Genomic DNA, 16,607 nt, shown 5'->3' on the forward strand with positions numbered 1-16,607 from the left:
TTTACGCTTGCATGCATCAGCGTGGAGGTTTATGGAGGGTAGGGGGCCATTATGGTAGCAACCCTGGCAAGAAGAATGATTCTGAGGTACGATCAATTGATTGCGTGCCTAATAGATGCGATGTGGTTTGGAATACTGAATATATATATATATATATATATATACATATATATATATATAATATATATACCAAACGCCTCTAATTAACGCGAATATCTCACGAGTGGAACGCCTTACTACCTCCACAACAAAGGCACATTCCAGCTACGCCCGATGAAAGTCTCGGAGTGATAAAGTAGCGCGTATTTAGGTGCACCCTCAACCTTCAAGTCCCGTGCGTGTACAGACAGCGAAGCTCATGGCATAATGCGGTTTCGGGCAGGTGCGTGCTGCTCCTAATTTCCTGTCAAATGTCGCCTATCGGGACATTTTCTCTCCGAGAACTTCGCTGGACATTTTTCTTGTTCCTTGCACAATGATTGTGCGGAGTAATATTTCTGATTAGTCCATCCTTCTCACTTACAAAACATCGCGATAAGGCAATAATATGCGATGAATAAATGACGAGTTAATGTAGCTTCAGAATTCTTAGACAAATGCTCGGAGTACTTGCGAAACCATGTCAAAAAATGGGGGCAGCACAGAAATAAATTTCACTACATGTTGTGCTGGATTCATTATGACCAGATATTAACGAAGTAGATCACCCGTAGGACTATTTGCGTTGTGCAGCAGTTCCTGTCAGCACACACATGAATCTGTAATTTCTACAAAGCAAATCCTTGTTTTGCATCTCCTATAACTTAAGGCATTTTGTAGACTGATAGCATGTGTGAGAAGATTCACAAAGCACATGGCAGCAGCAATACTTTCAAGGACTATTAGAGTTGAGGGTTGTAGCTCACGAAAAGCTCCATTTCGAATGTTTCTGGAAGTTCTCGACGCTTCCTCCATGAGATTGGCTGAGCGACGTAACCGGCAAAATATAGAAATACCGGGGCAATCGGGAAGTAAATACGTAGACGTTGACATATGCCGTGGCGCAGAGACTCATCACGTTTATTCGCTGTCATGCGGGACTTTGTGTTTCAAAAAGCGGGCCGTGGGGCGACTGCATAGTGTCAAGCAAATCGGCGTTCTTCGGCAAGGTCATTGAGCTTGAGCGTGCAGCTGAAATATGCTGACACTGTACGATCTGGAGGCAAGGGAAATAGCAGGACATTTTGGATAACAGACGTGCGCCTGTATCAACGTTCGTTTTAGCTCTGTGCGTCCAGTCAAGCTCTGGCCATACCGATGCGCGTTAGAGGAGCACATGGGCTCGTACCTTCTAGCGCGCGCCGGTTCCCATTCGGGTTAGAATCTGGAAACAGGTACCTCATGGTGAGCGTTCAAATCGATGATGCGAAATCGCAGCATGTGCTACTTAAAAAAAATGCGGATACCACGGACTATGGGAATCGATATAAGCGAAGCTTGGTGTGCTGTTTGCTGTGACTGAAAATAATTAGCGTTCATGATGGTGTCGAATGTGTAATTTCTTCAGTGTTTCGTCCGATAAGAGAGTGCTGAGTTCATGTTAAACGTTACCTTGCGTGCACAACTGCTGATTGTCTGCGTAGTCCACAGAACACACAGGAATACGTGTTTGCTTGAGGCGTTATTGTGCGCCATTGTTCATAATCTCTAAGAGGGTCGTCCATTATCACTGCATCACATGGCACACCGCATCGTGGGAGAAGTGTGACACTATTTATTGATGTATGGGGTCGTACATAATTCAATTAATTATTAAGACTGTATGTACACATTGTATGCATACATTCGCGGTCTGCATCACGCCTCACTGCTTATCAAAGGCGCTCCTGTTCCGCGCGACGCTTCTTTTTGGCCTGGGCGTCCTCGACGCTGTGTGCGCGCTTTGGAGTCATTTTGCTGGCGTTTGTTTACGTACTGCTCCTGCATATGTCGCCAGCACGCTGTTGAGATACCAGCTTCAAGCGCTCTCTTCAGGCTATGGTCGATTGTAACGTTTGCACTATCGCAGCGCAGAGCGTGACCTCCACAGCCCAGCAGCTGCATTTTTGTCGCGCAAGAAAACAAGCACCACACATGGCATACGCACAAACTGTGGAGAGTTACCGCGGCCGCATCGGCCAGGATGCGCGGAGGTGAGCGCCACCTGGTGGTTCTGCAAGAAACCCAGAGGCGCGCGCGAGCAAGACGACAGCAGCAGCAGCGCCCAGAAAGTCGGGAGCAGATGGATAGAGAGCTTCCCTTTCAAACTGTTTCCACCAGTCGTTAGGCATTTTGTTGAGTCGCTGCCACTGGCACGCGAAGTTTCAGCGCTGGTTGCCCATACGCAACCTGTGGTCGACGAGGATATTTGCCGCTCACTTGAGTGTGTCCTTTCATAAAGATGACAGTGGTGAGCTTGCTGCGCACTACGTAAATTTTTCTGTTCTGCTGTTTCCAGAGCTGCTCACATGCACTATCCAAGATTCCTCCAATTGCGGCCTACTCGGCTTTGCTTGACCCTGTTTACTACATGCATTATGCGCGTACCATCGAACTTGAGTAGTGGAAACTGATTGTTTATTTGCATAATGACATAGATAAATAAATGGCCAAGAAATGGAAGGAAATTAGCTCTGTTCGCAGTAACTGCCTAACCGCAACCGCTGATACTTGAACGTGCGTTTGAATTTGAGGCCAATGAAGAAATCTGTGTAGTTCAAATACTTCTCCAAAATAAGCCGTAAACACAGATCGCATGCTTTACCTGGGGAGAATTCCTTGGTGCGAACATTGGCTATCGCATGGTGATGATGCATTCCTTCTTTAATGGCGCAAATGCTGTTTCTAGACACACCAGCGTCAGTCCTGTGTCTTTCTTTTTTTTTTTGTTCTGTCACTGATAGTTTCCGAAGGAGGCCGCGCGCTCCCGGGTGGAAGGACGCCAGCCCCCACAGAGTGAATTTTTGGCAGACATATTGACTTGTGCACCATATATAATTATAGCTATGCACAAGACGACTACAACAAAGTGAAACGTAACTGGTTTTCTAAAGCGGGATGCAGCAATTGTCACACATACTGCATTGCTCCGGTATTGCTGTTTTCTTTTCTTTTCCAAAAATCTATAATAATGCGTAGAAGTGAATGCCTGTGCCGATATCAAACAGATCCAGTGAATTTACTCGTAGCAAAGGCCCATGCTAGGGGAAGTAATCTAAAACACGAAAGCTGCTCTTTGCCTAATATTCCCGCCGCGAGTGATGCTTTCTTTCAATTGTAAAGTTTCATTAGTCGCGAATGTGTGGGTAGTACTACACATATTATGTCTTCATGTCGCAGATTAAAATGTTATAATGGTCTTCTGTGCAAAGTTGTAGTACAACGCATGCAGTAGTTCTGGAAAGCGACTCCAAAGCTGCACTTAGGCCACTTACGGTAACATAGAAATAACGCCGCGTCCCTCCGCGTTTCATGTGTGGCGAATAATATTACTTTTCTACTAACCAGCACCGCTAGATCATGTTTATCTCTTCTACTATTCGCGGATAGAGGGCGGTCAGTCTTTGTTAAAGAAGTGTTTGTATACTTTGTACAAAGATGATAGCTACACACTGATATGCTGATCACTGTTTCCGTACATTGACGATGCTCGTCCGCTCACTACCCCCCCCTCCCCTCCTTATGTTTTCCGTAACCATTTAAACGCTCCCTGGACGGGAAGGAGCTGAGTCCTTTCGTGAGTTCCTGGTAAACATGGCCCATGCCAAGCTGGATCGTGTAGGGCACTTTTTAGTCTCTTGGCTTTCTTCTTTCTTTTTCTCGACGACGATATATCACATTTTCTTGTGCACTGCCTTTAGGAGTCACTAGAAATTTAGCCTATAAACACCTAAACTTGTCTACACTCTTTTCCTAAAATGTTGCACACGAAAGAATTCTGCCATTTTTGTATATTTCAGGACAATAGTGTGGCACGGAAGCCGTCATCTTCGGAACTTTTAATAAAGACATCGCGCTGTGTGGCCAGTAAAATGTATAAACAGTGTGCGCGGCCGTCGATCACCATGCACTATGACCCTCCGCAAGGTCATTTAAAGAGGGGGAGCAAAGCGGACTGCAGGCGCCGTCTAGTTTCAGTTGAACGACAAAGCGCGGATATAGCAATGCTGAAGACAAGGATACTGCTGATGTGTAGGTGTTACGATGTTGTCTGTAATCGAGTTGATTTAGATTTGAAGGGTGCGGTGTTTTGCCCCTGTTAACCATTTCATGACTCCGTTGCGCCGGCCCAGCCATAAACGAGCACCGACTTGCACAGTCCTCTGTCCTTTTGAGCCTGCTTTTGTCATTACCGTCATGACGCTATTGGTTTACGAACAAGCACCTTTGTTCCTAGCAACAACGGATGCTGCAAGCATACTCATGTCTAGTGAAGAACATGTCCTGAAAGAGCTTGAGTTCGGTGTATTGTTTTTCTACAAGTCCACAACTCTTGACACCAGGGCGAATTTGGGTGGAAACAAAAAAATTGACTGAGCACTAGGCGTTCTTTTTTTCGGCAAATCATATTGATTTTGGAATGTTATGAATGTTTCACAGCCCGAGCGAAACAATATTCGTTTTTTTTAACTAAATGTTTCCTTCCATCACTCTTTACTCTTGCTGCAATCGTTGTCATTATTGACCTTTGATTGGCTTATTGTGCTTTCATGGTAGCTAGATAGGCTTTAGAGCTGCGAGCAGCGAATCATTGCTAAAACGCCAGTTAAAACAGGATTCGCATGTGAATGCACGCACGCACACTGCATATCAAGAAACTTGCAAGCTAAATGGCACTTGTGTTGTACTCTATTTGCCTCTCATTGCATTTATAGCATCTCTCGGTTCAACACCTTCTTCGTTTCTTTTCAGGGTTCGTGGCCTGAAGAATCTTCGCGTCGTCGACGCATCTGTCATGCCAACAATAGTAACTGGTAACATAAACGCGCCTGTGATGATGATTGCCGACAAAGCAGCGGCTATGATTCTACAAGATAATAAGTAGATAATGTAGCTTTATTTAGGCCTTTAAAACTAGAGTAGGTTTTTTCTATGATACCATTTGCACTACATTGGCAAAGCTGAGCTAAACGAAATGCCAAGCTGTGACAGAGTTGGCTTTTTTAGTCTATAGCGGTCACCCTTCCATGCGCCAATTAGCTCATATTACTCAGAAGGGCCTTGAATTTCCATCTCCTGCCTTCCCCGTGTTTTCCGCAGAAGGGTACACGTGATTCGCTTTTTGCTAGCATTAAGGTGACTCTGATTTCGGCATGTTTTGGAAGGGGCATATATGTGACCAAGAAGCTCCGGATTTATTGTCACATAAACTTTGTTGTCGCCATCACTGTTGTCTATACCATCTCAGGAAAAAAAACTCCTTTCGACATTAACTGCGTGCCCGTCGCTCTCATATTGTTGTGCAAATTCTTAAAAAAACATACCCGAAGGCATTACACGCAATAAACTAACTAGATTTGCATCGCACACGGTGACCGAAGTTGCACTTCCTAATATTCCATCTCTTGTTCCGCGCAAGTCTCGCTCAGTAACTGGTACATTTTAAGCGAATGTGTTGTCACTTCTTAGGAATGTTATGGAATGAGATTACTCTCAACCCTGTCACATGGCAGGCTCGGACGACTTCCGGAGCAACATTTCCTGCTCATTTTAGAACAAGACTGCTTCAATGGCAAATCCGGAGCAATGTATCAGTGTTCCAATGGCAGATTCAGAGCACTGGAGGAGGCGTGATCCCTCTGTAGAGAAGTCAAAACTGCTCTGCCAAAATCGGCAGAGTGTGCCGGAACTCTTGACCGAAGAGTTTCCCGATTGCTCCCAGCATGCCTCTAGCATTCTGTTTACGCCAGTATCAACGAAAGCAATGGACGTCACCATATCGCGCCGTGTACCTTGGCTCGCGCCACTTTGACTGTTCAAGTTGGAACATTGCAGGGGTGAATCTGATCACGACGTTGAAGCCACCGTTTACCAGCAAGCTTTCGAAATCATGTTTTGCCTTCCTGCCCAGAGACCAAACGTAGTCGGCTACATCGAGGATGTCTTGCGCTGCTACTCGCTCAGCAGCTGCATGCGATTTGCCAGGATATGGTGGTTTGAGGAGAGCAGACTAAGTACGAGCATAGCATGCCAGAAGGCTGATACAAATTACTCGCCGTGATGTCGAAATAGTTCTACATGTGATAACCAAATATTACTTACCGCGACTGACGTGACTGGCCCTGCTCACCATTGGCGATATCAAAGTACCAGCTATTGGTGTCGGTTGTCTTTTATGCATCTCCACTAGGGTTGTGAGAGTGAATATTCTTGCAGTGCAGTCTATCATTATTAATGGTAAAATTATTAGAACTATTTATTATTATTATTATTATTATTATTATTGGAAACATGCAAACAAAGGAAACAGGGAGGGAGCAAGCTGACAAATGCCACCGAGAGGGCCCAACGTCTGCCTACACTTTCGGGAGGAGGGAATGAAAGCATGAGAAGATAGGAAACAAAGAAATAGGAAAGAAAATAGGAAATAAACAAATGACAGCGACACGAGCAAAGGAAAGTGAGAACACAGAAAAAATGTCTATAAACGGGAGGCCAAATGAGTTTTCTGCAAGAAATTTAGCAAGGCTCTATGAGCTATGGTTTGAATATTTGTAGCCTGCAGTCTACTTGGCTGCAACTATTTCAACCATAGCGTAACTACAGTGACAAGCGTAACCGTGGCGATAGGCAACCGCGAAAAATAGCTCCGACTATGGAATGTGCTGTTTCTCTCCTTATACTACAAAGACGTGTCCGCGTCGGGCTTCCTTATAGAGAGGCTAGTTTCGCTTCGTATCTATGTTAAAGTTCGACAGTGCCCTGTAGCTTTCTAAAAACCCGGCACTCGACACTGCACAACGGTGCCGTTCCGATATGTCTCCCATTAGCTTCGCCTCCCTTTCACCTCTGGGCATATCCGTTTGCCCCGTCCTCTTACGTATTTCGTTAGGCTGTTAGTATGTTGCAGCTTCAAGTGTCCCTCTACATGTTTCCTTCAAGAGCATCTCCTATTCTCAGACGCCGACAGCCGTATGTGTCAAGCTGTAACGTGGAAGTCGGCAATGGTGTAAAAGTGCTATTTTTAGCTTCTGTATGCTTATTGCTTGTACGCTTGGCTTGTATCCTGCCTTTTAGGAAGTAAATATTCCATGGCTGGTTGAGGCTTGTGTTGTGGCCTGTCTCCAGATCCCCGTAGTATCGTGGGCATTACAGGATGCATCACAGAGCAGCCGTCGCTTGCGAGCGGACACGCAGACGGACCGGCACGCAAGGGACGCAGGGTAGCTATACATCCGGTAGTTCGGCCAGTCTCAGCAGCGACAACACTCAAGGGAGCGACACATCGAGGCTTACTCGTTGCCGCTCGCCATGACCTCTTACAGAAGCAGTGATGCACGTTACATACGATGGTACCACGGACTGACCTCAGCAGGTGACGCCGCCAAGGAGCGTAGCCCTCCCCACCTCATGCCATCGTGGCGCCCCTCGGAAATGAGATTGCTCACACGGCGGCGGAAGTCGTAGCCGCCGGCAGCTCAGCGCATGCGCAGGCCGTTTCCCTCCTCGCGCGCTCTTCTTTCATCTACCACTGCGCTTCGCGTTCGCTTTCATCTTTCACCTGTGCTCTTTCACTCGGTTACGAGGCATAACGCCACCGCGGAGGCACGCCGACGCTCAACGCAAGAACGGGCGCTTAAGAGCTGCCTTCTAAATACAATATGAAGCACATCGTAGCTCGGAGGTGCGAAATAATTTTTTACACACGAGGTTCTCTCAAGTGCACATAAATATAAGCACACAGGCAATGGCAGCAGGTTTCTTTGGGCGAGTCGTGCTGCGTCTTGCTTCACGCCTTATTGCAACGGCGAAATGCACAGACAAAAGCAAGCGCCGACACCAACTGGTGTAAGTGCTTTGAAACTGGCTCACCAAATGGTAAATATATCTATAGAGCGCGCAAATTTTGAAGTATCGTTCATTTCGAGCACATGATCTTTCGAAGAGACATTTCACTTCTGCCTACTCCTTGAATGTAGCAAGTGTATGTCTGCATAAATAAATTAGGCATTTGAGAAAATGGGCGCCACTATGCATTTTCACCCTCGTACACATTGAGCCGTCATTTACAAATCAGGAAAATCATAAATCAGCTCAAAAACATTCTTTGCTTGCCTCATCCGACCCGCGGCCACGGTACCAAAGCGCCCCAAAGCGTCCTCGACGCCTACTTTGCGGCGGTTGAGGCATAGAGGAGGAGCTAGCCACGCTCATCATTGCATTTATTAATAAAGCGAAAATCCACCCGTTCGTAGCAATTCCTACAAAGGAAACCCATACGGGTTCCCCGAAAGAAAAGCCTCAGAGTTGAAGAAAAATTCGTCCTGGTCCGGGACTCGAACCCGGGATCATCGCCTTTCCGGGGCAGCCGCTCTACCATCTCAACTAACCAGGCGGCAAGCAGATGGCAGGGCGAAGCCGAATTTGTCGACAACACACGAAGCAAAAGCAAGTGTTTGACGTAGTAGTTCTGCGGAAACGCGCAAGGTGGAGAGAAGTAAGTAATAAAGCGAAAATGAGAAATCAGCATTTATGCTCTCTCCGTGTGGTTGGGACGGCCGTACAAAAACCAGCTGGCGTGCGCAAATCTCGGAGGCCATGCATGTAACGGCCGATCCAGGTGCAGCAGGAGCTGCCGCCACTAAACCGCTTGATAATTTGAAACTAGCGACACTCACCCTGGCACTTTCCTCCTCGATTCCCCTCGCGCGCCGGTTGCGTACACTGCGCCCGACACGCTTTTTCTCCTTAGCTGCCGCGGGAGGGCCGGAGTATTTGATGAAGGCACATGATTTTTAACCAGTTGCGCGCCACAGCGTTGTAGAAAATATTTAAATATGGTGATGACGGTATCGAGAATGCTGAAGGTAACGTTTATGGAGAGGTTGGTTCCTTCTTAAAGCCGTATGAATGGGACACAGGGAAACCATAAACGGGCGGGGGAGCAGTGGGGGGAGGTGGTCGGCTCTCCCAACAATTTTCCAGAAGGGGCAGGGTCCCCCCCTTTCTGACCATTTACGCTGTAATCAAAATTTCGACAAGAGTTATAGTTAAATTTTCAAACTGGTGGCTCTGTGGTCCAATGCTCTCCAGAAGGCCGATGACCAACTAGACGTACAATCATGGCACGATGGCAGGTTAAGAAACTACAAATTAAGGCACACCACTGAACATACCAGTAACCAAACTCTTCATAAAATCACTACTACGCAAGGAAATGAGCGAAAAATTTGGCGGTATATTGATTTACCCAGCTCCGAAGTTAAGCATGCCGGGAAGTTCCTTCAAGAATTCATTGAAGAGTATGGAGCCCCTCGCAGAATAATCTCCGACCGTGGGTAATGCTTTACCTCGGAATTATTTCAAGAGCTTTGTGTCTCGCGAGGAATGTAGAGCACATCCACAATAACGCCCCACCCGCAGGCAAATGGCCCGGTGGAACGGGTCAACAAAGCTTTAGTACATGCGATATCAAGCACCCTGGTGTACGCGAGTCATCGGGACTGGCACGCTCACTTACGCTAGAATCAGTCTAATCTCAATGTAGCTGTCAGCAAGACAACAGTAAAATCTGCATTTAAACTACTGTACGGATATGCGCTAGAGAAAGATAATGGTCTAACTGACCTGCGCCCTTCCATGGGATGTGAGCCTGCAAACTTGCAGCGTTTACGAGAAGCTAAGAAAGCTATTGAAGAAACTCAGCACAAGTTAAAGAGGCCATATGGTAGAAAGAAGTGCCCAGCATTACATGTGCAGTGGGTGATGTGGTAGTGGTGAAACATCCAGCAGTGCACACTGGGGAGCCACTAATACTCCAGTCATATATTGCGGTCTTTTTGTTGTGTCTCACCTACTTCCTGCTGACACATACAGACTCACTGACATGAAGTTCCGTGCCAAGAACGCTGGGCTGTATTGTACGAGAGTACATGCAAGTCTGTTGAAGCTATTCCGCAATGTGTCCGAGGAAGAAGGGGACAGCGAAGAGGACAGCAACCGATTCAACTGCACTGGAACTGCCTGGGCCAGGAGAAAATAAGCGATGAAGAACCAGACCACGATGTCTCCAGGACTATGCTACGGACTGACTGAGGACGGCCAGTGGGCCAGAATGCCCGAGTGTTATTGTTAGGTGGCGCTGCCGAACCTATCAGCAGTTGCAGCTGTTGATTTCCAACGCTGATGCGTGCTTGTGTGTGCGCTCGTTCCGACTGTTCTCGCGATGTATCTCTTCATTTTATTAAACCTTCTTTGTTCAACATCGTTTACACACATGTAATCGCTTTATTGCTGTTATTTGTTATTGTTATAATATGGCAGCTACATATCTTGCATGCTTATGTCTCATCTGATATTGCTTTCAAAATACAGGGAGTCACGTGCCAAACTTCTTCCTCAGCCAGTGTTCCTGCTCTTCCTGTCCTTCAGTGTCGGTTGAAGACATTTAGTAAAACTTCGTACTCAATACCGAAAATCGATAAGAACAAATTGTTTCTGGTATATTCCCTGTAAGCAACACTCGTTAATAAAAGGTTAAGGCCAGTTTTGTTCCACAGCCTGCTTTTTCCACATTTTTGCATTGAAGTAGCTTATGACTAAAGTATGCGCAGTTTGCACCTTTCTCATTTGTAATTCAACATTTCATCAGGCTGATCTACTTCATCATCAGGACTAGTGGTTGGAGCGTAGGCTTGCATTACCTCCAATTTATATCTCCTATTTAGCTGTATTACGACGACTTCTACAACTCATTAATGCTTTAGAATTGATCAATGCTGCCTGGAATGCGTCATAAATTCGAAATCCTAACCCGCTTTCTCTGTGATGTCCAACACCTTTGTAGTTGAGGATTTGGTCGTGAGTCAGCACTGTATAAGCCTCGCCATTTCTAACCTCAATAAGGCCAATATGTGCCAGGCAATGCATGATGATTCCTCAAAGAGCCCTGCTTAGCTAGCTTTGCTCGAGAGGGTTCGCGTAGTAAACGTAGCCAGGTTAAGTTTCCGGTGGCAGCCTCTCCGTATCGAGAAATTTTCAGCACCCTCTGCTGCGTAGTAGGTCTGGCAACCGCCTTGGTCAGAGAGAGAGAAAGCAAGGACAGGAAAGGCAGGGAGGTCAACCAGAAGTCAGCACTGAGGGAAACGGGTTATTTGCAAGAGACATCAGAGGAAGTAGTTACCGAATACGGCACAACAGAGGCCGATTCCTGTTTTGGTGAGGGAGTGCCTTTGGTGAAGCTTAGTGGGCCTTCCTAATTTGGTTGCGCCTTGTCTATAGCCGGGTAAAACTTTAGAAAAAATGGGAGGCCCCACCCAGATGACTGAAGTGCAACAGCCGATTGCCTCCGCGGCTGAAATAGTCGCCCTCAATAACGGTGCTTCTAAAACGCCGTATTGTCGGTACAAATACAAACTTGTATTTTGATGAGTGGTTTGGTAGAGCTGTCGGGATTGGAATGCTAGAGCGCACGCGGGATCGCGAGTGGAAAATAACCCCTCGTCTTCTACAGCGCTTCGCGTGATCTGCCTTTTAGCTTAATTGCAAGGGACGAAAGTAGAAAGAGCAGCCCTGCATGACTTTTGCGCTTGTTTATATGAACACGGCACATTTGCCACTCGTTTTCCGAGCTTAAGATGAATCAGTTGCTATTTAACAAGTACTTAAAGAAACAATCCATTTATCGAAATCATTACAAAACCTGAGACGAGAAGACGATCGAGCCAGCAAAGGTACAAAAACGCTTTATTCATTGTTTTAAACAAATACTCTTGGTTTTAAATGGCATAAAATTTATATTGCTTGGTTTTATATTTTCGGAAAGTTATGTTCAAGAATGTGAAAGCTTTTTTCGTTCCTTCGCTATTTCTTTTTGTACATCGACACAGTACACGAACACATCCGCCGCTAACAGTAGGCACCACACATTGGCCGAGTTTTCTCATCGTACCTTCACTTTGGAGCAAAACAAAACACAATGGAACAAACACGCAGGATGTATGTTGGTAGCGGTGTGTCACCGTGTAGTCCTGTTTTCAGACGAACCGTAGCGCAGCGTCAGCGATGCTCGCTGCAATCTTTCGTCGCCGGATCACGGCTCAGAATAAGCGCATGTGGCACGAATGTTGCATCGTAAGCTCGTAATAATACTTCCGGCATGGCAGACCACCACAAATAGTTTGAGAATTCCTTATGACGAAGGGTAGGCGCACACGACTGAAGCGCCTCGGCCCAATGCGAAGCGCGGGCGGCCATCTTCTCCATGGGAGGGGTCACCAGGGTTTCCGGCTCATAATGTAAATTTAGAGTGCGCGTCCATTGGTGGAGGCTCGCGTGATTCCGCCTTTGAGAAGCAAATGCGCCTTTTTTCTAAAGTAGTGCCCAATTATAGTATGGGCCCTTTGACTCTCGGCAATTCTTTTTCCGGTGTCAGGCGTCACTCAAACCATGAAACTGTATTGATTGGACGAGAATTCGAACTAACAAATTTTAGATTAGACTCCCGGTGGTCTACCTCTGCTCCATGCCACCAATTTTTCTGTTGACATGTGGGCTACCTAATTATACGCCTGTGCTAAAGCCCTTAACTACTTGCAACTTGCTACTACAGAAATGTTACCGATCAAGCACGTGCCATGAAACAAAAAGTAGAAAGAAAAACGCGTCACACTTGCCAATCAGCCGACGCTCAATCAGTCATTCAATGCGCGTCGAAGCAGAGCTGCATTGATATTCTCATCGCCACAAGCGAGCTGCCACGGCTGAGATACAATGCGAAGCAACAGAGCTGCCGGAAATAGCAAGCATTAGGTAAAACGGCAAATTTCACATTCCGGCTTCTATAAATTTGATTCTGCGGACGGCGGTCATCTATTCCTTCCTACGCTTCTTTTCATACCATTTAAACAGGAAACTGTAAAACTTGACCGGCGGCTGCAGCAGCCGCGAGTTTCATCGCTGTTGGGGCAGTTCACCAAGCAATAACGTGCTTCTTGCGTAACCGGCCTTGCAATCATCATGAAATAATGGCAAACTTGAGGATGGGGTCCTTGTACTGCTGGCGGCAGTAGCTTCCATGCACCGCTCGAAGCCCTCACGTACATTTGTGGATTGCAGGGTTTTCTGCGCTTTCACTACCTATGTAAGCGAACACGTTCCACCTTGTTCGATAGGGTTAAAAAACCCTCTATCTAGGGGCCCGAGTTTCCTCGCGCCCTTTCAGAACCATACATGCTGGGCTCAAAGACGGGATCAGCAAAGAAAGTGTGAAATTTCTGAAATCAATTGCACACTATTACGTCATAACTGCTGATGATCCTCGGTTTGAGGTTGATTGATCATACCTATTATCATTAGTATGTGATAGCGCGGCAGACGAAACGCACAGAAATCCAGGAGAAATAACATTATTGTGTTCGGTGTAAAAGAGCAAGATGATGAAACGACAGATGATTTGACTGAAAAAGTGGTTAACGGAGTTTTTAGCGAGACCCTAGACGTGACTGTTTCTTCGGTCGAACGGATTCACGGGATAGGCCGCAAGCAACTCAACAAACGCCGTCCCGTGATAATAAAACTGATGGACCACTGTGAAAAGATGGCCATTTGGAAAAATTGTCGCAGGCTGAAAGGGAAAGAGGTCTCGATTTCGGAAGATTTCTCAGCCCCAACCAGACTGAAACGTCAGAAACTCTGGCAGACAACCTCAGAATTAAGAAAAGCAGGCGGAAAAACCCAGTTGGTCTACGACAAAATTAAAGTTAATGACGAACTGTTCGAATGGGATGCTACAGAAAATAAAAGGGTTCCTGTTAGAAAGCCTGACGTCAGTAAGAAGCAATGAACTGAAACTGGCAATAAACAAGCATTTTGTTGCCTGAACCTTAATGCTTGTAGTATTATGAATAAGTCCGAAGAAATAGAAAGCGTCATTCTGACGTACAAACCACATTTAATAATAATAACCGAGACTTGGCTGCACAGTGAAATCAGCGACGATGAGGTAACGCCACCGGGCTATCAAATTCACCGCACAGATAGGGATTCCCGAGGCGGTGGTGTCGCAATTATCTTCCAAGAAACGCTACACGTGGAGAAGCTTCCTGGCGTACCTGGTATCCAGAACGTTATCTTAAAAGTCTTTCTTGATGACCTTAGTCTCGTAGTTGCAGGATTTTACAGGCCGCCTAACTCAGGTAATTCCTTTTTTGAGAAACTTAATGAGTTTTTTATGGGCTAGCAAAAGTTATTCTTGGAATTTGATTCTCGGTGGCGATTTTAACGTACCGTCCATAAACTGGAGCAGTAAATTCCCAGACCCCTTATGCAGCTCTGCTGAGCCTTTTGTTGATATTATTCTTTTCTATGACCTAACACAACTAGTTACCGAACAAACACGGATACAAGGGGAAACCATGTCTATTTTAGATCTTTTTCTTGTCAGCAATAGCATCCTTAATTGCAGCCCGAAAACGTATGTTCTTGACGGTATATCCGATCATAAGATGGTAAGCTTATATGTAGATTTCAATTGTATAAAGAAAATCAAGAAACAGACATCTATGGTACCGATTTTTGCGCGTTATGATGATGCGAGTATATTGGACCAGCTTGACATCTCGTTTTCACAATTTGTTGTCCTCTCTGAGTCTGAGGGAATTTCCGTTGATGATTTGTGGCTTTTCTTCAAAAACCTTGTTTTAAGGTGCATAAAAGATTTCGTATCATTCTGAGCGAAGTGTGTGCAACTCTCAAACCCATGGATGACCAAAGACATTGTAAGCTTGGGACGAAAGACGAAAAAGATCCGAAAGAAACTTCGTCGTAGTCTCTCCGAAGATACCGCGCAAAAACTTTCCGACACGCGCAGACAGTTAAAACACGCTATCAAAAATGCTAAGTTATATTATGATAGTGTAAATATGAAAAACTTTCTTCTTTCGTCCCCGGCAAAATTTTGGCGTCATTTCAAAAAAAAAAAAGCGTACAATATCGAATCTATGTATTGATGGTAAACCTGTTACGGATCCATTTGCCATTGCGAGTTCATTCAATGATTACTTCTGTTCAGTGTTCACGAAAGATGACGGCAATCAGCCACACTTTACACTACCTCAGGAATGCCCTGCTATAGGTGACGTATCAATAACTGAGGAAGGCGTTCTCTCGCTTCTTTTGAAAGTGGACAGCAAAAAATCCCCTGGAATAGACGGCATACCGAATGCCTTCCTCATTAGGTATGCCGAATGGTGCTCGAAATATTTAACCATAATATTTAAAGAATCCTTAGGGCGAGCGGAACTTCCACATGATTGGAAGTATGGAAGAATCGTCCCCGTTCCTAAATCACAAAATCCATCACATATTGCGATATACCGGCCGATCTCCATTTTATGCACATGTGTGAAGACACTTGAACATGTCATTTTTAAACATATATCGCAGTTTCTTGAAAATAACAACCTGATCGATTCCAGACAGCACGGTTTTCGTAACAACCTGTCAACGGTAACACAACTGCTCGAAACCGTTTATGATTTTGCCGCATCATTAGATAAGCAAAGCCAGGTAGACATTATATTCTTAGATTTCGAGAAAGCCTTTGATCGCGTGTCCCATCCTAAACTGCTTATCAAAATGAAATCAATATTCAAGAACACTACATTAATATCCTGGATAGAAGCATATCTTTCATTGCGACAGCAGAGTGTTTCCATCGACAGCATTAGTCAGGCCCCAGTTTTGTCAGGCATACCGCAGGCATCCATCCTGGGACCACTGTTCTTTTTAATTTTTATTAATGACATTACTCAAGACATACCAGTGAAACCTAAGTTGTTTGGTGACGATTGTATATTGTATAATGTAATTCAGTATCCGAATGACCAGGCTCTTCTAAGTTCATCTCTATCTAAAATAGACCGTTGGTGTTCTGAGTGGCAAATGAAGGTAAATGAGAAGAAAACCGTATGAATGACAATAACAAGAAAACGGATTCCCCTACACTTCCAATATTCAATAAATGGCCGCAGTCTTTCTTCAGTAGAGAGTTATAAATACTTGGGTGTCATGATCACGCCTGATCTGAGGTGGGACACACATACCAACTACATACAAAAAAAGGCCATGCAGAAGCTTGGGTATCTGAAACGTTCCCTACGTCAGTCGACAGAAGAAATAAAGTTACTGGCATATAAAACATTTGTTAGGCCGATTCTTGAATATGCTTCCGTCTTATGGGACCCATTTACTGAAAAAAATATAAGTAAACTCGAAAGTGTCCAAAGAAAATCAATAAGATTCGTCTGTAATTCATACAGCTGGCACACATCTCCGACTCAGCTGCTAGAAAAAGCTAATTTAGAAAGACTTCAACTAAGACGCCATCGTGATAGGTTGATATATATGTATTTAATATATCATGGTAATTT

The 16,607-nt window shown here is 45.3% G+C and overlaps 1 protein-coding gene across 1 annotated transcript in view; it reads left to right on the forward strand.

Annotated features, from left to right (window-relative positions):
- LOC126526179 (4-pyridoxate dehydrogenase-like) overlaps positions 1-5,430 on the forward strand; it is a 69,208-nt gene extending 63,778 nt beyond the window's left edge. Inside the window, exon 11 of the mRNA XM_050174123.3 lies at positions 4,930-5,430. Coding sequence (XP_050030080.2) covers positions 4,930-5,062 — 133 coding nt within the window. The 3' untranslated portion in view covers positions 5,063-5,430. The remainder of the gene's footprint in view (positions 1-4,929) is intronic.
- Positions 5,431-16,607: the final 11,177 nt, after the last annotated feature.

Source organism: Dermacentor andersoni, chromosome 8, assembly GCF_023375885.2.
Source record: "Dermacentor andersoni chromosome 8, qqDerAnde1_hic_scaffold, whole genome shotgun sequence".
In the NCBI taxonomy this organism is placed as follows: Eukaryota; Metazoa; Arthropoda; class Arachnida; order Ixodida; family Ixodidae; genus Dermacentor; species Dermacentor andersoni.